General features: G+C 35.6%; 1 protein-coding gene across 1 annotated transcript in view; it reads right to left on the bottom strand.

Annotated features, from left to right (window-relative positions):
- The window catches only part of BTAF1 (B-TFIID TATA-box binding protein associated factor 1), a 94736-nt gene that overhangs the window by 67422 nt on the left and 3355 nt on the right, over positions 1 to 23959 (bottom strand). Inside the window, exons 2-6 of the mRNA XM_082673708.1 lie at positions 15109 to 15232; positions 11656 to 11770; positions 9780 to 9926; positions 3500 to 3663; positions 652 to 788 (exon numbers count right to left, since the gene is read on the bottom strand). Coding sequence (XP_082529834.1) covers positions 652 to 788; positions 3500 to 3663; positions 9780 to 9926; positions 11656 to 11770; positions 15109 to 15232 — 687 coding nt within the window. The remainder of the gene's footprint in view (positions 1 to 651; positions 789 to 3499; positions 3664 to 9779; positions 9927 to 11655; positions 11771 to 15108; positions 15233 to 23959) is intronic.

The raw sequence follows: 23959 nt of genomic DNA, 5'->3' as shown, positions 1-23959 counted from the left end.
TTTTGAACCACTCCTTGAGAAATGCTACTCCAAGCCACACAGGTATCATTTTTATGAACTCATTAAGAAAGTGAGGACAGTGATTTTACCCCCAGAGTTCTTTCCTACAACAGAATTAGGTAAACAAGCCTGGATTATTACCCACTATTTGGATTAGCCCCCAGCCAGGGAACAGGTGATATAATACCCAGTTTATAAATGTAGTATTCTTAACTTGTAGTCCTCAGGCCATCTCTCTGACTTCATTCTCTACTACTCTTGCTTCTGTCTATTCATCCCAGTCATACAGCCTTTCTTTCTGTTTCTTGAATATTCCATGATTAAGGCATTTACACTTGGTTCCTGCTACCTGGAATGCACTCCCCTTGGAAGATCTTCAATCCTCATTCAGGGCTCATAATTATTAAGGAAAAAAAATGTGCATACGTAGATTTTTCTGGGAAAGTTGTCCTAGTCCCTAGGACAACTAATAATAGTCCCTAGTCTACTAATAATAGTAAATACTCTCTGACAATTGAGAAAGACAATCCAAATGGTACTCCACAGCCAAAGACAATGTCATCAAAATGTTTTTAGAAATCAAGCAGACCCAGATTTAAGCTAACCAACAACCAACATTACTGTTTTAAATAAGCAGAAAAAGATTATTACCTCTTCTCATTAGTTTCCACTGCATCCCTGGATCTCTGTTTTGCAAATAACTTGGCCATTCTTTTAGCTTTGTTCTTTTGTCTATTGCTCATTCCTGTTCGAAACTCTGAGTCAATCAATTCAGCTGCCTGGAGAGTCTAAAAGAATAAAAGAATTCTGAATTTGAACTTCTTAAGTTAGAATATATACCCATAGTCTCAGCCTCAGAAGAGGACTAAAGTCTGTAAATTTCACTATACACAAATTGATTACATTCTTCTTTGACAGCTTCATGCTATTCTGCTGTATGACTGTACCATAATTTCACTCTCTTCTTCCTTCTCCCCTATTCTTTCAATTGCCAGGAAAGGCTCATTTGCCACAGATAAGGCAAAAATGTATGATCTTGACCCCAGTGAGGGCTTTGAAGAGGTGAGACTTCAAAATAACCATACTAGGACTTCCCTGGTGGCATAGTGGTTAAGAATCCGCCTGCCAATGCAGGGGACATGGGTTTGATCCCTGGTCCGGGAATATCCCACATGCCCGTGGGGCAACTAAGCATGTGAGACACAACTACTGAAGCCCACGTGCATAGAGCCCATGCTCTGCAACAACAGAAGCACCGCAATGAGAAGCCCACGCACCACAAAGAAGAGTAGCCCCTGCTCGCCACAGCTAGAGAAAGGCCGCATACAGCAACAAAGACCCAACACAGGCAAAAACAAAATAAAAACCATACTACCATCCAAAAGTTATAATAAAGAATGTCAATTTTTAAACAATGATAATCATCTTCTACTGAAAAAAATAAAAATAACTATAGCCATATAGTTTTAGTAACTGGGCCAGCATCCTATAGTTAACTTAGCCTATATGTTTTTTCCCTCTTAATCACTCACTGCATACTGTTTTTGATCTCTTTTGCATTCATGGGAGACATTATTAAGGATGTGAACAAAAATGCTTTGAGTGCAAGACTAAAAATCCTTTCTGCCCTTAACCAATTAAGATTCAATTGAAATTTACACTTCTACAACCAATTAGGCTCACTGGTGTGGGTGCCCTGCTACAGACTTGGTCCAGGGACCACTGGCATATACACAAGGCAATGCAGCAGTGATGACCCTATGGCAACAACTAACCTCAGCAACTCTTCCCAAAGGTCCGCGACATCTAAAGCAACCAAACTTGGATCCTGCAAACCTCAAATTTGCTGCTGCCATCCCATATCCAACTATTCTGTCTATAGCCCATTTTCTCTAATACACCTACCCATTCATTTCCCTACACCATGTCGAAATACCACACTGTGATCACATTACTACATTTTTGTTTTCCTTTATTTTATTCTATTGTCTTCCTTATTTTTTAAAATTTTACTTATTTATTTATTCATTTATTTTTGGCTGCATTGGGTCTTTGTTGCTGCACGCAGGCTTTCTCTAGCTGTGGTGAGTGGGGGCTACTCTTCGTTGCAGTGCATGGGCTTCTCATTGCAGTGGCTTCTCTTGTTGTAGAGCACGGGCTCTAGGTGCGTGGGCTTCAGTAGCTGTGGCACATGGGCTCAGTAGGTGTGGCTGATGGGCTCTAGAGTGCAGGCTCAGTAGCTGTGGCACACGGGCTTAGCTGCTATGCGGCTTGTGGGATCTTCCCAGACCAGGGCTCAAACCCGTGTCCCCTGCATTGGCAGGCGGATTCCTAACCACTGCACCACCAGAAAAGTCCTGTCTTCTTTATTTATATCTTATGCATCCCTTTGTATCCCATTTCTTTCTATTACTTCCTGGTTGTTATTATATTTTCTGCCTCTGTACTCTTCTTTTTCCCTCCAGAATCTGCCTTTTTTGCCCCCTTGCCGGCAAAAGTTCCATCATCACATACCCCTCAATGCCAAAAAATTTAGTTTATAAATTCTAATGGTTTAGAGGGCAACTGGTATAAAGGCAAATAGAACCCTTCTCCTCTTAAGCAAAGGGAAAGGCCAAGGGAATGAGAAGATATGGGTTTCATGTAAAGCAGGAATTCTTAATGGGACCCACAGATCCCTAAAAGGATATTGCAGGGGCAGGAGGAAAGAGCACTAAACTCCCTGAAAGGTAATATGTATGTGAATTTTTCTGAGGAGAGAGCCACAGCTTTTACTGGAGCTTAAAAAGAGTCTATGGTATAAAAAAAAGAAGCATACAGGCATCCATTGGGAACTGGAAAAACAGAGGAACAGGAAAAATACAGAGCAAAATTATGGTACAGCCATATAAATAGCATGAAGCTGTCAAAAAAGAATGTGATCAATCTGTATATACTGATATATGAAGCCATATGAAGTGAGACAAGGTGAACATGGCTTAAAAGAACTTATGTATACAGAGAAAATTTCAGGAAAAATGCACAAATAACTTAAAAAGCGTTGCTTCCTATTGTGTGCCCTTCTGCATTGTTTGAAAGTTTTCACCATGTTTGTTACTTTCTCAAATAAAAGAATCATAGCTGTAAAGATTTCTAGTATCATCATATCTGACTATGATAGCCCTTACTATCTCCCACCCTCTGAAATATTTTTTTGTGCTTCATTGAAGAACAAAGAAAGAGCAATTGATGCAACTAGGATTTTTCAACACCAGTGTCTCCTAAAAGATGTACCATACCTTTTATCTAATAGTCCAATGTCTATGAGGTAGGTGGCAACTTCTGTCTCCTTAGAATCTATCACTAGAAATCCAACTTATGAAGACACTAAATTATGGTGACGCTAAGCAACAATGAGTAGAATTAAAAAACGCATTTTTTTAAATTCCAATTGCATAGCAAAATAAAGCAAACCCCCTGTATTATTACTTGCAATCAACCAACCAGAGGTTTTACCTACAGGTTGTTTGTTTACAAGCGCTGCTGAAGTTGGGGTATAATCCAAATCTTCATCATTAAAGAGTTCTTCAGTGCTCATTCCAATAGCTTCTCCCATATTAAGGCCAAGTTTCTTCTGTAATAGTTTTCGTTGGCGTGCTATCCTCTCTTTAGGATCCACTTCACCTTTAAACAAAGAAGAAATACATTTTCTTCAAATCAGTTAAGCAGTTTTCTAATACGTGAAGATCAGACTCGATTAAAATTTAAAAAAAAATTAACCATTAGAATACCTCTTGATAATAAAACAAACCACACTCACAACCTCTGAACATGTCATAAACTTTATTACCTAATAGAGTAAATATTTTACTGGATCTTGGAAAACAGTGTTCTAGCTAACAAAACACTCTAGCTAACGAAACACTCTAGCTAACAAAAATTCACTGAGATTACCCCATTGCCCTACTGTCAATTATCAAGTATATATATAATGAGATCTATTCCTATGAAAATAAACCAATCTTATTACTTTATAGCTAATCTCATACATTCTCTGAGAGCTCTAACCAGGCTTTAAAAAAAAAATCTAGATTTTATTTTACAGAAAAAGATCTCAACAAATACATGCTTATTCCAAGTGTGGCCTTTATGTATTCTGAGATGACACAGTCCTGATAGCCCAAATAACAAAGACAAAGGCATAAAAGTAGATTTTGAATGTCCCAAGAAAAATCTCTCAATATTTCAGTGGAAAATAGATCAAAAGGTATCATTTTAAAAATAAAAATTTGGGCTTAAACTAGCTAAGTTGCAAGAGATGATTCTATAATGATTAACTTCCAATAATAGCTGATTAAGTTCTTATTGAACTACTCCTCCACAGATAACAAATTCTAGCTAAAATATAATAAACAACCACCTGAAGGCACTGGAAAGAGATCAAACGTAGGCATATACTTGGAGGAGTTATCAATACCTGGAAGAAGGACATGGCATTAGGTGAGTTTCCCATTTTTGAATGTTTTTAGCCTAAAGGTAGACCCAGTCCCTGGTACGTAGGGCAGCCACGCCCTACATTTAAAAGTTGTGTAAAAACCCAGTCTGTGTGTTGCAGAATTAGAGGAGAGTCAGAGATCACTATAGCCACTGGGAAGTAGAGAGAAAAAACCCAGAAAGGAGAGAACCAGAGAGAAAGTCCAAATTCTGTAAACTCAGCCAAATCTCTGGCTGACCTCTGAACTATGCATGCACAGGGCAGACTCCAAACAGTCCAACTAAAGCTAAAAATTGAATTGGGATTTGAGTTGTTGCCCAGTACAAAGGAGACTGAGTTTGAGTTTCACCAAATTAAATGCTTATTAAAACAAGTAAGCAAAAACAACTAACTAAACCAAACAAATCAAAACATTCTTTGGAAGAATATAACAGAATCCAGCCTGTGGTATAAACATTTATAATGTGAGGAATACAATCCAAAATTAACTGACATACAAAGAATCAAGAAAATGTAACCCATTCCCAAAAGGAAGACAATTAATGGAGATCAACACTGAGACGACCCAGATGTTGGAAGTGGAAGACAAGATTTTTTAAGCAGCTAATATAACAATGCTAAATGTAAAGGAGGATATTGTCACAATGATGAAAAGATAGAATACCTCATTAGAGAAACAGAAACTATTAAAAAAAATAGAATCATACACTTGCAAAGGGTAAATTATAATAGTTTTATAAGTGAATTCAAAGATAAAGCTATACAAAGTTCCCTCATCTAAAGAAAGGGAGGGGTGGGGCTTCCCTGGTGGCACAGTGGTTGAGAATCTGCCTGCTAATACAGGGGACATGGGTTCAAGCCCTGGTCTGGGAGGATCCTACATGCCGCAGAGCAACTAGGCCCGTGAGCCACAACTACTGAGCCTGCGCGTCTGGAGCCTGTGCTCCGCAACAAGAGAGGCCGCGAAAGTGAGAGGCCAGCGCACCGCGATGAAGAGTGGCCCCCGCTTGCCACAACTAGAGACAGCCCTCGCACAGAAACAAAGACCCAACACAGCAAAATAAATAAATTAATTAATAAACTCCTACCCCCAACATCTTCTTAAAATAAAATTTAAAAAAAGAACAGGGAGGGGAAGAAAACGATTTAAAGAAACAAACAACTTGTATATAAAATTAAGAAAATAATTCTACTAACAATAACATCAAAAGTAAAACTTAAAACTTATATTCTGAAAACTACAAAATACTAGTGAAAAAAATTAAAGATCTAAACAAATGGAAAAACATTCCATGTTCACAGATCATAATACCTCATAGTAAGACAGTAATACGTCTCAAATTGATATACTGATTCAAAACAATTCCTATCAAAATATCAGCTGGCTTTCTGCAGACACTGACAAACTGATCCTGTAATTCATATAGAAATGCAAGAGACTGAGAATATCCAAAATAATCCTGAAAAAGAACAACAAAGTTGAAGGCTCATACTTCTTGATTTTATTTTTTTATTTTTTAAATTTTTATTTATTTAGTCAGTTAGTTTCTGCTTTATAACAAAGTGAATCAGCTATACATATACATATATCCCCATATCTCTTCCCTCTTGCGTCTCCCTCCCTCCCACCCTCCTTCTTGATTTTAAAAATTACCAGAAAGCAATGGTGACCAAGACAAAGAGGTACTGGCCTAAAGAAAGACATCAATTGAATAGAACTGAGAGTCCAGTAATAAAACTATATGTCTACCGCCAACTGGTTTTCATGAAGGGTGCAAAGAAAATTCAGTGGGGAAAGAAGAATCTTTTCAACAAATGGTGTTGAGACAACAGGATAGCCACATGTAAAGAATGATGTTGGATCCTTAACCTCACAACATACAAAAATGAACTCAAAACAGATCAAATACCTAAGAGTAAGAGTTATAGCTATAAAACTCTTAGAGAAAACACAGGGGTAAATGACCCTAGATTTGGCAATAGCTTCTTACATATGACATCAAAAAGCTCGAGAAACAAAAGAAAAAGATAAATTGGACTTCTTAAAAACGTTTATGCTTCAAAGGTTACCATCAGGAAAGTGAAAAGATGCGCAGAATAGGAGGAAATATTTGTAAATCACATATCAGATAAGAGATTTGTACAAAGAATATATAAAGACCTCTTATATCTCATTAATAAAAGAACAAATATCCCACTTAAGAATGGGCGAAGGACCTGAATAGACAGGTCTCCAAAGAAGATACAGAAATGGTCAATAAACACATGAAAATATGTTCAACATCATTAGTCATCAGAAAAATGCAAATCAAAACTACAATGAGATATCACTTCACAGTCACTGGTATGGATATAGTCAAAGTCAGTTAATAACAAGCAAGCGTTGGCAAGGATGTGGAGAGATCGGAATCCTTGTATCCTGCTAGAGGAATGTGAAATGGTGAAGCCAGTTTGGAGAACAGTCTGGCAGTTCCTCGAATGGTAAAACATAGTTACCATATGACCCACCAAGTCCACTCTTATGTATCTACATAGGAGAAATGAAAACATACACCCACACAAAAATCTGTACATGAACATTTATTGGCAGCATTATGCATAATAGCCAAAAGAGTGGAAACAACCCAAATGTCTTCAGCCTATGAATGAATAAACAAAATGTGATATTCATACAATGGAATGTTATTCAGCCAGAAAATAAAATAACTTCACACCTACCAATATGGCTACTGCCAAAAAAGCCAGAAAATAACAAGCGTTGACAAGGTTATGTGGAGAAGATGGAAACCTCATAGATTGTTGATGGGAATGTAAAATGGAACAGCCACCATGGAACTGCCAGTATGGCAGTTCTTAAAAAAAAATCAAAAACAGAATTACCATATGATCCTATAATTCCAATTCTTGGCATAAATCCAAAAGAACTGGAAGCAGGAATTCAAACAGATATTTGTACACCCACGTACATAGCAGCATTATTCACAATAAGCAAAAGGTAGAAGCAACCCAAGTGTCCACTGATGGATGAATGGATAAACAAAATGTGGTATAAACATACACTGGAATATTATTCAGCCCTAAAACAGAAGGAAATTCTGACACATACAACAACATAGGTAAACATGAAAGATTATGTTAAGTGAAATAAGTCGGTCACGAAAGGACAAATATTGTATGATTCCATGTATATGAAGTACCTCGAGTAGTCAAATTCAGAGACAGAAAGTAAAACAGTGGTTGCCAGGGAGTGAGGGGGAAAAGGAATGGAATTGCTGTTTAATGGGTATAAAGTTTCGGTTTTGCAAGATGAAAAGAGTTCTGGAGATTGGCTGTACAACAATATGAATGTACTTAATACTACTGAACTGTACAGTTAAAAATGATTAAGATGGTAAATTTTATGTTATCTATATTCTATCACAATTTAAAAACTGATACACCCTGTAACAGTAGTAACTACTACTTACGAAAAAAATGAAAACAGTACTAATATATATACTACAATATGGATAAATCTTGGAAATATTCTGCTAAGTAAAAAGAAGCCAGTCACAAAAGACTACATATTATATGATTCAATTTATATGAAATGTCCATAGTAGGCAAATCTATAGCTACAGGAAGTAAATTAATGGTCCTTAGGGATGGGAAGAGAAGGGAAGGATGTAGGGTGGTTGCTAAAGGATACAGGATTTCTTCTTGAGACAATGTTCTAAAATTAACTACACACAATTGTGAATCTACTAAAAGCCACTGAATTGGACACTTTTAAAATGGGGATTTCTATCGTATATGAATTATATCTCTCTAAAGCTACATTAAAAAAAAAAATTTAAGGCTACTCTACCCAGAGGGAAAAACACTAGGCATCCAAAATGAAGGCTGCTGGATTATAAGTTTAGTACACTTACAAAGAGCCTAAAATTGGTCCTCTCATTCCAGGGAAAGTACTATTGGGGAAAATAACCAACTGCAAAGGAAACTCAGACTGGCACCTATGCAAATCATAATATGTGTAATTTATAAATATGTAGAGACCAACACAGATGAGCAGATATTTAAAGAAAACCTAATTAGAGGGTTTTAATGAGCACTCTTCAGCATGCTATGACTTATCAGCATTAAAAACTGAATTCCAAGAAAACTGGGGTTCCCAATCCTGCTTACATATCAGTCACCTGTGGGGCTTTTTCTTTTAATATACAATTTCCCAAAACTCTCCACAGATCTATTAAATCAGAATCTTTAAGATACGACCCAAACACGTACTTTTTTTTAAGTGACAAAAGTGACACTGACTTTTATCCTTAGATAAGGGCCAATGATCTCTCATCATGTCCATGGGTACACTAGTAAGATTAGTAAACTTACTAATTAGTAAACTTAGAGATAACTTTTTCAAATTGGAAAGTTTCTGAAGACTTCTACCTCCCTTATTAAAAAAAAAAACTGTGCTTTTCTGGAACTTAAGCAAGTTCTCCTCTTAATTCTCTCCATAAATAATGACACTAGATCTTTCAATACAAAGTATATTAGGAAAGAAGAAATGGGTATTTGACATTTTTTTAAATAAACAAATTGAAGATCATTTCATTAACTTAGACAGATATGCTTTGACTAATAATAAATTAGCAACAAAACAAAACACTGTTCTGTTTTGGTTTTAGTCAAAAAAGCAACTTATTTACTTACAGAAATCCATTAAAAACATCAAGGTTTTTTCCACTCAAGGCATCAATCTTGAATGGCCAAAACATTTATTTATATCCAGATGGATTCTGTAAGTTTAAAGATAATGGGACAATTACCTATCTAAGACTTATTTTTCATTTTTAGTTTTTGCTTTGGTCATCAGCCTAAGTAGATCCAATTATATAAATGTTTAAAACATATGATAAAAAGGAAACTATCATAGCCTCTTAAATTTCCAGAATTGTGAAAACATTACCACAATCTGTACTAATCCTGGCTTTTAAAATCTATTCAACTGAAGCTCTTGGGTACCACTTTACAATTTCTATATTGAAATACTGAAATATTAATATGTATCTATTAATGGTGCATATATATATATAGTACATATTCAACTAAGGGAAGAAAAATATTCCTATAGGAGCTTTAGACAAAGTGCTTCTGGTTACCTTCCCCACCTGCATGCCCCACACCTCAAACTGAAAACTTCAGTGAATTTGCATTTCATGACATCTGTTAGATTTTGCATGACTGATAACATAGCACGCCAAGTAACAAACTGGTCTGAATGCATGCATTTCAGACTTTTTTCTGTAGGACTACTACTACATACCTGATTTTTCATCTTGTACTTCAAATTCTGCACCAGCAGATCCCAAAAGTGATGCCCCATGTTGTAATAATCTACATATATCAAATCTGTCAAAATGCAATCGATCTGTAGTAGATGAATCTTCCATAGCACCTTCTGAAGTAGTTTCTAGATGAGGTTTAAAAACATTTGATTATATAGCCAAAGTATAGAACGAAAGAAAATAGCATCACTTCAGGGGGAGCAGGGGGGAGGGTATTTTAAAAGTAAAATGTGGAAGAAGTAGAAAAGCTACTGTGAATTTACTTATGATCAACTATTATTTATGAAAAAATTATTTAGTAGGTGGCTCCCTTACTACAAAGTATCAGAATGTCAGTGGGTGTGTGTATAACTTTTTGACTATGAAAGCACAATGTCATATGAAGAAATGCATCCCCATGTTGAAATACGTATGTTAAAAATCGTGCAATCTGTTAAACAGTTAAAAAATACCAAGGTAGTTTATTATAGTGATAAATTGGAAGATAAACATATTCATAGAATAAATTCATAAATAAAACTAGTGAGCATCATCATTCCCTATACCTGAGGAATATCTAGGACATAAAGGAAGTACTCAATCAATAGGACTCTTTTCTCATAATATAAAGCAAATTACAATCTCCTGGCAAATTGCTAAAATTAAATATCCAACTGGGGTCTAAAACTATCTATAAAATGTTCTGTATTCCCCCAAAAAGGTTATGGCATTGTAAATTTTTAAATGTACTGTAATTGTTCACTGACTTAATAGTTCGTTTAACTGGCATTTGCATATAATTCATCTGTAAACTAAAGTATAATTGCTAAACTGAAAGGGAACTGCTATGAATATCTTAAAGTTTTCTAATGATAACAAGTAACCTTACTATATATTTTAATGCTACTGTAACTACTTTAAAGTTTTTTGGGGGATTCTCTGGTGGTCCAGTGGTTAGGATTCCACGCTTTCACTCCAGGGGTTGTGAATTCAATCCCTGGTCAGGGAACTAAGATCCCACAAGCTGCGCAGCAAGGACAAAAAAAATTTTTTTTTTAAAATGTGTTTTGAAAAGAATTTGATTAATAGGCTGGAATGGAAAAGGTTCTTTTCTAAAACAAGTTATAAATTCTTCTGGTTATATATTTCTTTTGATGAGAGAAGACAAATTAACACAATCCCTCAAAATAATAGGTGAGGCAAATTAAAGCAAAAATTTTAGACGAGCTAAGACATATGATAAAAGTCATGTTATCAAAGTGACTTGAAAACGAAATGCATTTGTACCATATTAAATTCTCACTTAATTAAAATGTATACCTTTATCTATTTGTAAAAGCATACATTCATTTTTAAATGTCATATATAATAGGCAGTCAGAAAACAAGTAATTTCCACTAAAAGACATCTAAAAGACACATAAAAAAAACTAAACACTGACCCCTCCAAATATCCACACATAATCGTGCTTAAATTTAGTAAACAATTACACTATTTTCCCAGCAACAAGAATAAATAGACTGTTTCAAATATTTACATGGTATTGATTTCTTTTTTTAGAACATTAATCCTTGAGGGAAGTAATAATCTCTAAATCAAGCATACTGTAGAATAATTTAAAATATATGTGAGATAATGCAACTATACTCCAATAAAAATTAATTTAAAAAATAAAGAAAAATAAATAAAACATATATGAGAAAACATTGTTTGTCTAGTATGTTTTTTAAAACATGGTGAAAAATCACAGTATTCATTATTATTTCCTGACAAGACTGCACCTAAAAAGCATGAAAATTAAGTCTTTAAAAGTGAAATTACTAAAATATAAAATGTGTAGTTTTTACTGCAACCGACTTTTCCACTTAAAAGCACCTTGTTTGGTTCTTGGCATTGGATTCCATTCAGGTACATTTTTCACTATAGCTTCAACAGCTTGTCCTGCTGCAATCCGAGTATCCCAATTTGTACTCCTTAAATATATCAACACCTTAAAAAATTAAAAATTAAATAGTTATATAACAAAAAATATTGTTTTTTCAAAGTGGCCAAAACAGAATGCTTAAGTGCATTTTAAAAATAACATAGTTTTTAACATAGTAAAAAGCAAAGTGCATATTATTCATTAAGTCCCATTACTTAATACAAGAGTTATAAAACTAGTAGAAAAGGTGAGTTCAGCAAGAGAGCAAGATGTAACATCAATATACAAAAATCAGCTGTATTTCTGTACACTTTCAACAATCTGAAAATGAAATTAAGAAAATAATCTCATTTATAATAGTATCAAAAAGTATAAAATACTTAATAAATTTAACAAAAAAAGTACAAGACTTGTATATTGAAGACTACAAAAAAATTCAAAATACTACTGAAAGAAATTAAATAAGACCTAAATAAACATCTCATGTTCATGGATTGGAAGACTTAATATCGTTAAGATAGTAATACCCCCTAAATTGAATACAGACTCAATACAATTCCTATCAAAATCCCAGCTGGCTTTTTTTCAGAAATTGACAAGTTAATCCTAAAATTTATATGGAAATGTAAGGGACCCATAATCATCGAAAGAATCTTGAAAAAGAATAATAAAGTTGGCAGCCTCACACTTCTTGATTTCAAAACTTACTACAAAGCAACAATAATCAAGATAGCATTGTACTGGCAGAAGGACAGATACATAGATCAATGGAATAGAATTTAGAGTCCAAAAATAATACTATGTGTCTATGGTCAACAGATTTCAACAACAGTGCCAAGACAATTCAATGGGAAAAAAGGGGTTTTTTCAGCAAATGGTACTAGAGCAACAAAATAATGACTTAAAATCCCTACCTCACACAAGACACAAAAACTAACTCAAAATAGACCAGAAGCCTAAAAATAAGAGCTAAAACTATAAAACTGTTACAAGAAAACATGGGGATAAACCTTTGTAAACTTGGGTTAGGCAAAGGTTTCTTAGATATGATCTCAAGAGCACACAAGTGATGTATTTAAAAAAAGAAAAAAAAGATAAATTTGGCTTCACTGAAATTAATAACTTTTGTGCTTCAAAGGATACCATCAAGAAAGTGAAAAGACAATCCACAGACTAGAAGAACATATTTGCAAACCCCATACCTGATAAGGGGCTTGTATCTAAAATATATAAAGAACTCCTACACCTCATTAATAAAAGAACACATATCCCACTTAAAAATGGGCAAAGAATCTGAACAGACAGGTCTCCAAAGAAGATATAGAAATGGTCAATAAAAAAATGAAAAGATGTTCAATGTCATTAGTCATCAGAAAAATGCAAATCAAAACTACAATATCACTTCATACTCACTGGTACGGATATAAACAAAGTCAGTTAATAGTTAAGTGTTGGCGAGTATGTGGAGAAATCCAACCTCTCATACATGCTGTTGGGAATGTAATATGGTGGAGCCAGTTTGGAAAGCAGTCTGGCAGTTCCTCATAAAGTTAAATAAACACAGTTACCATATGACCCAGCAATTCTGCTCTCTGGTATACACCCACGTATGAAAACATACATCCACACAAAAACTTGCAAACAAATTTTCATAGCAGCTTTATTCATAACAGGCCAAAAAGTGGAAACAACCAAAATGTCCATCAACTGATGAAGAGATAAATAAAATGTGCTATATCCATACAGCATTATCCATATCCATACAATGGAACAATATGTGGCGATAAAAAAGAATGAAAAACAAAACATGCTACAATATGAATGAACCCTAAAAATAATACCTTAAGTGAAAAAACCAATCACAAAAGGTCACACATTTATATAAAATGTTCAAAATAAGCAAATCTATAGACAAAGGGTAGATTAGGGGTTGCCTAGGACTGGCTATGGGAGGGGGAGTGATGGAGAGTGACTGGTAATAGGCATGAAGTTTCTTTTAGGAGTGATAGAAATGTTTTAAAATTAGATTGTGGTGATGGTTGCACATATCTGTGAATATGCTAAAAATCACTGAATTGTACACTTTATCTGGGTGAATTGTACGGTATGTAAATTATATTTCAATAAAGCTGTTTTTAAAAAAATAAAACCAAAGGCAATAGGAAAACACGAGGGCAGAGAGGGCATAGGAGGTCAGAAGGTGCTAAAAACAAACTTTGCCTCTTTTGGAATTACTTGATGGCAGCCATATGGTGGGGTCTGAGTTAAGAAGACCAGAACTAACTTGGAAGTCTGGAAACCTTTTCTCAGTTCAGCACAAGTTAGTCTTGTTCATTGTTTCCAGTTTCAGCTCATTCAGTCCTCCATCTCTTCCCTTGGGATGAAAATAAATGGGTATACCTCTCTATCCCCACACCTTTCACATGAGTATGGTATTGCCTCATACGCACCCTTCTCCATTCTGAGAATATGGAGCCTGTAGATGTCAAATCACTACCTCTTCATCGACATCTTGGTTAGAAAGTTCTGATAGTATCTAAGTGGGGAGTGCATTGGAATGAGAATCGCTGTTAGCCCCTATGATAGGAACAATAGAGTGCAGGTTTGTGTATGATGACAAAGGGCTTAGAACTCCTACTCATAGGAAGCAGGGAGGGACAAATCAGAATGAAAGGATGAGATAAGACTGGTGGGAACAGGGATATATTGAGTCTTCCAATATCTGGGCTATCATAGTGCTTCCCACCTTATCCTCTATCCACCGCTCCCACCCCCCTAAACACAGATACAAAGCACTCCTGTTTTTACTTTGCATGCCAGAGAATTAAATACATGGAATTTGCTACTTACTATCATACAGTCACACTTCTACAAGCCCACAGAGTTCAGTAAAAATAAAGCATTGCTTAGGGAAAGAACATGGGCTAGGATTATGAAAATACTTATCCACCAAAGCAGAAAGGCTCCACTTTCAAAGAGCTAATAACTAAGAATGTAACAACTAGCTTCTCATATATTTCCACCATTACCCATGAGTACTCATCCATTTGAAGACTGCCAACTAGTATAATTATTAGCTGCTAAGAACAAGTCAGACCACTAAAAAACTAGATTAACAACTTACTTTGTTACCAAATTGGATCAGATTCAAATTTGTGCCACAGGCCAAAGGTTCTATATTGTCAAACAAACTTGATGCAAAAAACAAAATATTTTAAACCTTGTGACAAACAAAAATAGCAAAAATTTTAAAATATCTGGAGAAATATTGAGATATTTAATGGAATTTGAAGACCACAAAGTGTCACTAATAAGACAATTTCTTTCTCTACTTTTATGTTCCTGCCCATGGATAAATTTCTACAATTGTATTATACTAAAAGAAAAAAAAAAAGAGTTCTTACTTTAGATAAGAGATTATTTAGCTCGTGGGGATGAAGCTTCACCACTTCTCCAAGTTGCTGTGCAGCAGCTTTTCTTGTAACTGGAGTAGTGCCAGTATCCAGTAAGATAAAAAGACGATCAAGCCTAAAATAACAAAAATATAATGCTTATTCTGAAATGTTTCTTCATATGTATAAGTCTGAGTCAGTAAATGTACATATTAAGCACCTATGAAGAAAGATTTATGGTAGGGTCCCAGGAGATAATCTAACCTCTACTCTTAAGGAACTTGCTATGGAGGTGGAGTGAAAGGGTAAGGCAAACACACAACTAGAATATAGGGTCCAATACAAGTATTGTACATGCATGGATACATACAATAAGACACATGTCAGAAAAGACATACAAAGTGCTTTGAGGAGTGGGAATGGAGGCAACAAACACTACATCCCCAACTGTATAATACTGAGAAGACTTTCTAAAAGAAATGGTGTATGAGCTGGACCTTAATGGTAGAAAAAAATTTCAATACTGGTGATGAGGTGGTAAAAAGGAAAAGGGGGAGATACATCTGGAAGAGGGAATAAGAAGAGAACAGCAATAAAAGGAGACTATATTTAGGGCAGTGAGTAAAACAGCCTGGTTGTAATTCAGGGTACACTTAAGAGAACAGTGGAAGATACAGCTAATATTGTGGAGACCCTTGAATTACAGCTCAGCCATGAAAGTCTTGGGTCAAGAAAGTGATGGGACTGGAGCTACGCTTTAGAGAGATTAGTCTGGCAGCAGTGTGAAGCATGAAGTAAAATGGAAGGAAACTTTCAGAGAACTTTCACACCTGAACTACAATCTAAGACTAGAAAGAAGTTGGGGAAAACGCTGCAGAAGTAAAACACCACGGTATAGTAATTCCATGAAATGTCAAGGAAATGAAAGGATTCTGAGACTCTGAATTTTAGAAATGAAGATATCATTAAAAGATATGGGAATAACTAGTGGAAGAAATGTTATTGAGAAAAGATGACAAGTTTATTAGTGGCAGGGACAGGAAAGCTGGGGGAGACCAAAAAGGATAGTTGAAATAGAGATCTGACGTTCAGGAGAAATTTGAGACGAAAGGTATATAGATATATGAGTCATTCGTATAGAAGTGACAGATACAGCAATAAGATCTCTGAGGAAAGAGCTTGTAAAGATAAATAGCATAATGGGACAAATTCCAGAGCCACAGCCCCACGATTCAAATCCCAGTTCTGCCACTTATCCAACGAACAGTTTGGAATAAAACCACAATGCCTTATACCTGGAATAAGTGGGGAGAAATGGAAAACTGTGTCCCTTGTTTCTGAGATACAGAAAAATCCTAAGATTTTAAAAAGGCAAAGAAACCAGTAACTACCACCAGCAGTCCACATGGTAGAAGATCTAGCCCTTCCACCACAGTACTCATCAGGTTCAATGAGGCAAATGGATGCCACAGATAATAAAAGGAAGGCGGCTTCATATCCAGAATAAATGGGTACTTCAAACAAGATGAAGGGTGAAAAGGGGCAAGGTTATATTAATTGTGCCCAATCCTATATGAGGGGAGATTTAGAGAATACACCTTTAAATGTCATCTAATGAGGAAAGGAAAGCAAGCAAGGTCCCAAAGTTAAGCATGAGCATTAAGTATTAATAAACTGCAGAGAGACTCGTATTTTACTTCTGGGATTATTTTTCTTTCACAAAGAGCTAAAAACTTAGAAAGCAAAGCTCTAAAAACCTTTTACGAGAAAATATAAAGCTATAAGGGGGCAAATGAAATAAGCAGGGTTTTTCCTTTTCTTACTTTTTCTTTTCGAAGGGGTAGTATTTATAAAACTAGCCAGTCACTGATAAGCACAAAATCACTGTAACTGGTAAAATATATATATATATATAACTAAAATAGATCTTTTTCAGTCAAGAAGGCTAAGGGTACTATGAAAACTTTTCAACTGCTTCAGAACAAAACACTAAGAGGTGAGGTTCAAATTTTACAGTTAAGGGTATGTATAAGAAGGACATGTTTCAAGAAAAATATCTGAGGTAATTAAAGCCAGCGAAATAAAGGGGAAAAAAAGAGTAATACAACACATTTTTTGCTTCCAATATACTGAATGGCACACAGAGTGATTTTACAGAAATTATTTCTAAAAAACATGCAAAAATCAATTTATTTTATACACTGTGCATAGACACACCCCACCTTTTGACACAATATTTCTCCTTATCCATTCAAGGCTATCTAAATACTTGTCTTTACCCATTCATTCTTCAGGCCTTGCTACAGGATTTGATGAACAGTGACTCACAGATAATGGGACAAAAGGGAGAAAAAAAAATTTTCTGACAGCTGGTTTTCTTAAAGTTCTAACACTAAGTCAGACCCCAAATCCCTTCCCCATAAAATGACTTCCCTTATACATCCCATACATAACCCTAAGAATGCTCTGACGTATTTTCATCTTTATAACTGATTGTGATGTTAAAGTTACTGAAACTCTCTGAACCTTCACAACAAATAAATGCCTATTTCCATGACTCTGATTTTGAATGCCTCTGCTCAATGAAATTTGCAAAAAGAAATTTTAAATAATCTATAAACAACTTTCTATCAAGGTAAATATTCATGTTAAATCTATATTCTATGGCAGGCAAAATTATCAAAGATTAAATGTTTTATTATAAAAATTATGTCTTAGGTCAAATTTATGCAACAGTGGACTTATATTTGCATATGATGCATGCATTCTTTATAACAATATCGGGCTCTCTTGTATGTGTACAGTTCACATAAACCCAGGACTTTCTTACAGGAAAGCAGTGGTAAAATGGAAAAACAAACTAGACTGGAAGTTAGGAGACAAAGCACTACTTTTGTCACTTGTTAGAAGACTTAGAGAAGCTCACTTAACTTTGCTTAACCTCTTATTTTGTAGGGTTAAACTAGATTTAGCCATATTTTATAGCTTCACATCATTGTACTTGTTTTAATAGGTTTTTCTTCCCTTATATACCACAGTGTTTGTCATATCTTTGACTTATTTGATGCAAAGTTCCCTAGACTGCACCTCTGGAAAGACTTAAACTACTTCATAATTCCCTTTTTTTTTTTTGGCTATGCTGGGTCTTCGTTGCTTCACACGGGCTTTCTCTAGTTGCGGCAAGCAGGGCTACTCTTCGTTGTGGTGCGTGGGCACCGCATTGCAGTGGCTTCTCTTGTTGCAGAGCAAGAGCTCTAGGCACACAGGCTTCAGTAGTCATGGTGCGCGGGCTCAGTAGTTGCAGCACACGGGCTTAGTTGTCCTGCAGCATGTGGGATCTTCCGGACCAGGGATCGAACCCGTGTCCCCTGCATTGGCAGACGGATTCTTAACCACTGGACCACCAGGGAAGTCCCCATAATCCCTTTTTTGATGATGGAGTTAATGCTTTTGTGACTAAAAGCAAAGCTGGCTGCAAAATGAACACTCTAAGGAAGTGACAATACTAACCTGTTTATAAATCCATGTGTAAAAAGTTAAAATAAAATTGATAGTTTTCCCCAATCATTTCCACTTTCCTCAAGTCCCAGTTGCCATTCCCTATTCCCTAAAAAGGAATGGACTGAGTAGATCTCTAGATTATGGAACAAGAACTATCTTGTTCTCTACTCATTACCTCTAAAGGTCTTTACACTTATCCTCTTTCAATTTCAGATGAAAAGACAATCCTCACTCTTCTTCAAGACTTACATAAAGTCCCGCTATTTTTTTTTTTACCAACTCCTTCTACCCTCATTCAATTATCTTTTCTCCAATATTTTAAATCACTGCCTTAGTAATCTATTCCCTTCTATCTTCAAATATCCAGAGGTCCATCTTTAATGAGAAGATAAACTGCTTGACTTCCATCTTCTAGAACACTTTCTTTTTGCTGCCAAGCATCTTGAACAAGTGCTTAAAATCACTTCTTTTATCTCCTCACCATACCCAACTTAATCCCTATAAATCAAGTTTCTATCCTTCTTTACGACTAAAATAGCACACCTGAAGGTCACCAAAGAACTTCTAAGCTCTAAATCTCATGTTGTTGTGTTTTTTTGTAAATACAATTTTCATGAATCTTCTATGACATGTGATTTCAGCAAGTACCCCATTCTTAAAATATTTTCCTTCCGAAGTTTTCACAACATTCTGTTACCCTGTTCTTCTCTGAACTCTTAATTCTTCCTGTGGTTTCCCTACTCTTTAACACTCTTAATATGAACATTCTCCTAGATTCAATCCTTGGCTGCCCATCTCTCACCCATTTCTCCTGTAGGAAACTGTAATTTGTTTAAACTATAACACAGTAAAAATAATCCCCAAACCTAGCCCATCTGGGAGCTCCAGTGCCACACTTTCAACTGCCTGATGAGCATAACTCAATACTAATGTGATCTCATTGCTAAATTTACTTCCTAAAGCACTCTTTGATCAAATTATTACCTTACTCTAAAACTTTCAATGGCTCACCCTTACCTACCAGATAGCAATCAAAAACAAAAAAGTATCTCCCAAACAGGGTCCATTTTGGTTTCCACAATTTTGTCTACCCTGTTTCCGCTACTTGGAATGCCTTTCTTGGTCCAATTCTTCAGCTAGCTCCCACCCATCAAGGTTCAGTTCAAGTCCTTTACCTTCTTGAAACCATCTCAGACTACTATACTATTATATCCTCTTCTAAAATCCACAGGGATTCTCATCTTAAATAACCATTTTGGCATTATACATTAATTTGTCACATGTTGTCTTATGCTCGTTAGGCTTCACCTTCTTCAATGATTCTTTTTTGTCCCCCACAATACTATGCACAGTGTCTTTGCACAGTAGTTAAATATTTGTTGAATACTTGGTATTTACTATAATTAAAATTATAGATAAAGAAAAGTTCAAGTTTCTTGGGACAGGTTTAAGCACCATTTTTAAGCAAAGAAAGAGGGTGTTATATTACAATTTTTTTTGCTTCCTTCAAGAAATATCCTTAATTTGTCATAGCTATATTACATAAAAACAAGTTATAAAAATAACAGAAGTGATGCTAAGGCAATGAATGTTTCAGTAAGTGAAAAGATGAACACAGCAGTACTTTAGCAATCTGAACATCACGGCAGTTACACTTGCTCCAAAGAGCAAGCGGAAAAAGACCACACAGTAGGCACTGTATTCCTTCAATAATTTCTACCCTTCCTAAACTTTCCTTTAGTCCTCTGCTACCCAGCTTCATTAGAACCATATCCTGCTCAAAGACCTTCGACTCCTCTCTAACCTAATGCTGACTCTGCCTCACAACCACACAGTTCCTCCTGCTTTCTTCGAAGTCTTTTATCCCAATGCCATGTCATGTCAGCTCTGCTCCCTCACCAGCCAACTGCCCTGAGGGTAGCAGATCAGCTCACCCTCTCATCCAATTCCAGGCTTGTTTATTCTCACATCTCCCACCTTTTGATAGCCAAATTTGCCTCCCTGAATAGAGGAATGGGGACCCAAGAATGCTTCTTTAGTCCTCTTGACTCAAAGCCCCTTTTGGAGTTCTCCATTCCTCTCTCCAGGACAACAGATTAGATGCCACACAAAAGGAAGAACAAAGGGATGTGCAGACCAGGATCTCACAAGAGGGCAATCTGACCTGTTACTCCAAGATAGCCAGCTATGAGGCAAGCAGGGTAAGCATCAGCGCCAGGCCACAATGGAAAAGGCTGGTATAATGAACTGGTAGGGGACAGGAAAGGGCATGAGACAGAGTCAGTATTATGTTGGAGGGCAGACAGGGCCCTTGATGAGGGAGAGGTCTGAAGGCTAGGTGATCAAAAGAAAAACGAAGTTAAAAGAAGGGCTGATTGAGGGAACACAGTACTTACCACGATACTTCTTTTGGCTAAACCTTATGTTGCATAACAGCTAATAGAAAAAAATGACATTCTTCATTCGCCGAAGGATAGACAGATGGAGGAGAAAGAGGTAACAGATGTCAAGCCAAATGGAAGGCACCAAAGAGTGCAGACGAATAATTTTAATAAAACATAAGGCAATTATATTTGACAGTATCCACTGGTTATGAATCTACTGATGATGATAATCTGGCCCATTTTCAATTTGGATTTTAATTCACAGAAATAACTATAAAAGATATGATTCATGTTTATTTTACAAACCTGTGATTTCAGAAAACTGCTCTAAAGACTGCCTAGAGGGAAGAGGGAATGGGAAGACGTGTGTGGGATTAAGAGACACAAACTACTATGTACAAAATAAATAAGCAACAAGGATACATTGTACAGCACATAATAACTTTAAATGATGTATAATCTATAAAATACTGAATCACGACATTGTACCCCTGAAACCAATATAATGTTGAAAGTTAATTATACTTCAATTTAAAAAAAAATGTTGTTAAAAAAAAAGACTGCCTAGAAAAAGGAAAGTACGTGGGAGTTTGTAGAGGTTATGCTGGCAACTGTGATCTAACTTCAGCTGTTTTCATTATGATAATTCATAAAGTAAAAATATAAAAAGAAATCATATGCATTTTGAACTATAAAATGTGTCCTAGATTACTACTTCATCATTAATAAACATATATATATTGCATTTCCACTCCTAAGCCATTTGAGGATGAAAAAAAAGTATAAGATATAACTTCCTCAATCTACTTCCAATCTCAATATTCTCAGAATAAATTTAATCACTCTGAAAATTTATGGAAGGTCTACTGGCAGAATACTTCACGCAGATGGCTTTGTAATCTTAACTAAAAGGGATTGGTCAGTGAAGTTTGTCCATTTTGTCATACATTTTTACATTTACTATTTGAAGTTTTACTTTTCTGTGTTACTTAGGGAATAAGAAAATAAATAGATGATATGAACACTGTACTTAGTCCTACATAATATCATTAAGCAAGGAAATTATGGTCAAAAGAAACAACTTCCAAGAAATTGTCTAGACTGATGTTTTAAAATGTATGCCTTCTAGTTCCTACTGTGGGTTATTTGAAACTATGTTAATGTTATGTTTTTTAAACAAGAAAGTAGATTAATTTGAAATACCACATAGGACACTAAGAACAAATATGAAGATGTGAAACCACACCAAAGCCAGGTGCAAGGGCAGGTGTGGCTAGATAATTTACATTCCCCCCACTCCCACTCTAGAACACAAACAAACTCCATGAGAATGGGAACTCCATTTTTGTTCTTTGCTGTATCTCCAGCACCTAGAACATAAAAAGCACTCTGTAAATACTTGTTAAATGAGTGCTGAAAAAGGACAACCAAGTTGCGTTATGTCCTTCAGGCCATATTTTTTTCTAATCTCCACCTCTTGCATGACTTTATCTTAAAGACAAAATCTAGGTTTTGCAGGAAAAATATCTGTGGTTTTAAAACTTCACTTGAAATTATACACTTTAAAACGGTGAATTTTGTTATGTGTATAGTACTTTGAGAAATAAACTAAAACAGGGAGGAATTTACCACAGGGATTAAAATGGATACACTTATATAATGCCTCCTCCACCTTTCCTAGCTTTTTGTCCCTACATTTTTTAAATAACAAAATATTTGATACATTACAATTTACAACAGTGCCTTCTGTCAATCTTATAATGGATAGAAATTAGCAATGATGGAGGAATAGGCCTAGCAAACATAAGCAACCTGTGCTGTCCTATAGGTAAGATTATTTTACCATTTTCCCTGTCAAGAGCAAGGACCCACTGTAATTTGCCCCCGCATCATGAAACCTTTTACTTGGCAGAACAGGCCATTGAAACAGTGTTTCTCTGAAGTATCAGCAATGCACAGAGAGAATTATCAAAACTGAGCAAAGTTCTGCTCACATGTAGCAATTTGTTTCTTCCAGAAGAGGGTATGTTCCCTTTTTTCCCCTGAATCTTTTCTGAACACTGCATCATTTTTAAATGCAAAGAATATGTGTCACAGACTTACGGCACGACTTCTAAAACAGTCAAGTCATAATTACCGTCTCGACATTTTAGACATGAACTTTACAGCAGAGATCACTCAGGAAAAATTCTCTATATTTTTACATTTTCTCTATATGATCAAGGAAAAACTAAGTTCATAATAGCTAATCAATGTATAACAACAGTCAATCAATTGTGGCATAAACAGGCAAAGGTATGAAAAACAATCTTTTTAAAAAATCTGTATTAAGCCATGGAACCCAACATCATCACACATTTCACCTACACCTTCTGTAATGAGCATTAAGTTTTAACAATCCCTCTAAGGTTGCCTTTACTATTGGTGACTCAACCCCAACTAGATGACAGACAACACAGGGAGAGAGACTCTTGTGAGCCTCTACAAAACAGTATTCAAAGATTTAACAATTATAATTCAAACTGTTTGCAAATAACACTGAAAGCCTGTAATATATACTAATTTGTTTTTTTGCTGAGGTTGATTTTATGGGAGCAAGTCAAGTAGCTAGTGAGTGAGCTTGGCTGACCTTCCAGTATTCACATCTTAAGGGCAACATTGTTCTCCTACATGTGTATGCTCTCTTTTATTTAGGGTCTAAAGGAGTCATACATTTTTCAGTAGTATTTCACTGCATTTTACAGAGAATTTCAAATGCTATAATTGTATTTGCAATTTTAGAGAGTCACAAAGGTTTTTTTTTGGGGAGGGTGTTTGTTTGTGGCAAGATTTAACTCATCCATGGATCAAGAGTTGACCATACATTTCATGATCTGCTACATTCTTATAATTCAAAGTACATTAAAACTAGGCCTTTATAAAACTAAGTGGGGTCTAAAAATTTTGATTACACAAAATGCAGGGTTACATTATATCCA

Source organism: Grampus griseus (genome assembly GCF_964374135.1).
Source record: "Grampus griseus genome assembly, chromosome: 16".
Classification (NCBI taxonomy): domain Eukaryota; kingdom Metazoa; phylum Chordata; class Mammalia; order Artiodactyla; family Delphinidae; genus Grampus; species Grampus griseus.
This window is presented reverse-complemented; position numbering and strand designations above follow the sequence as displayed.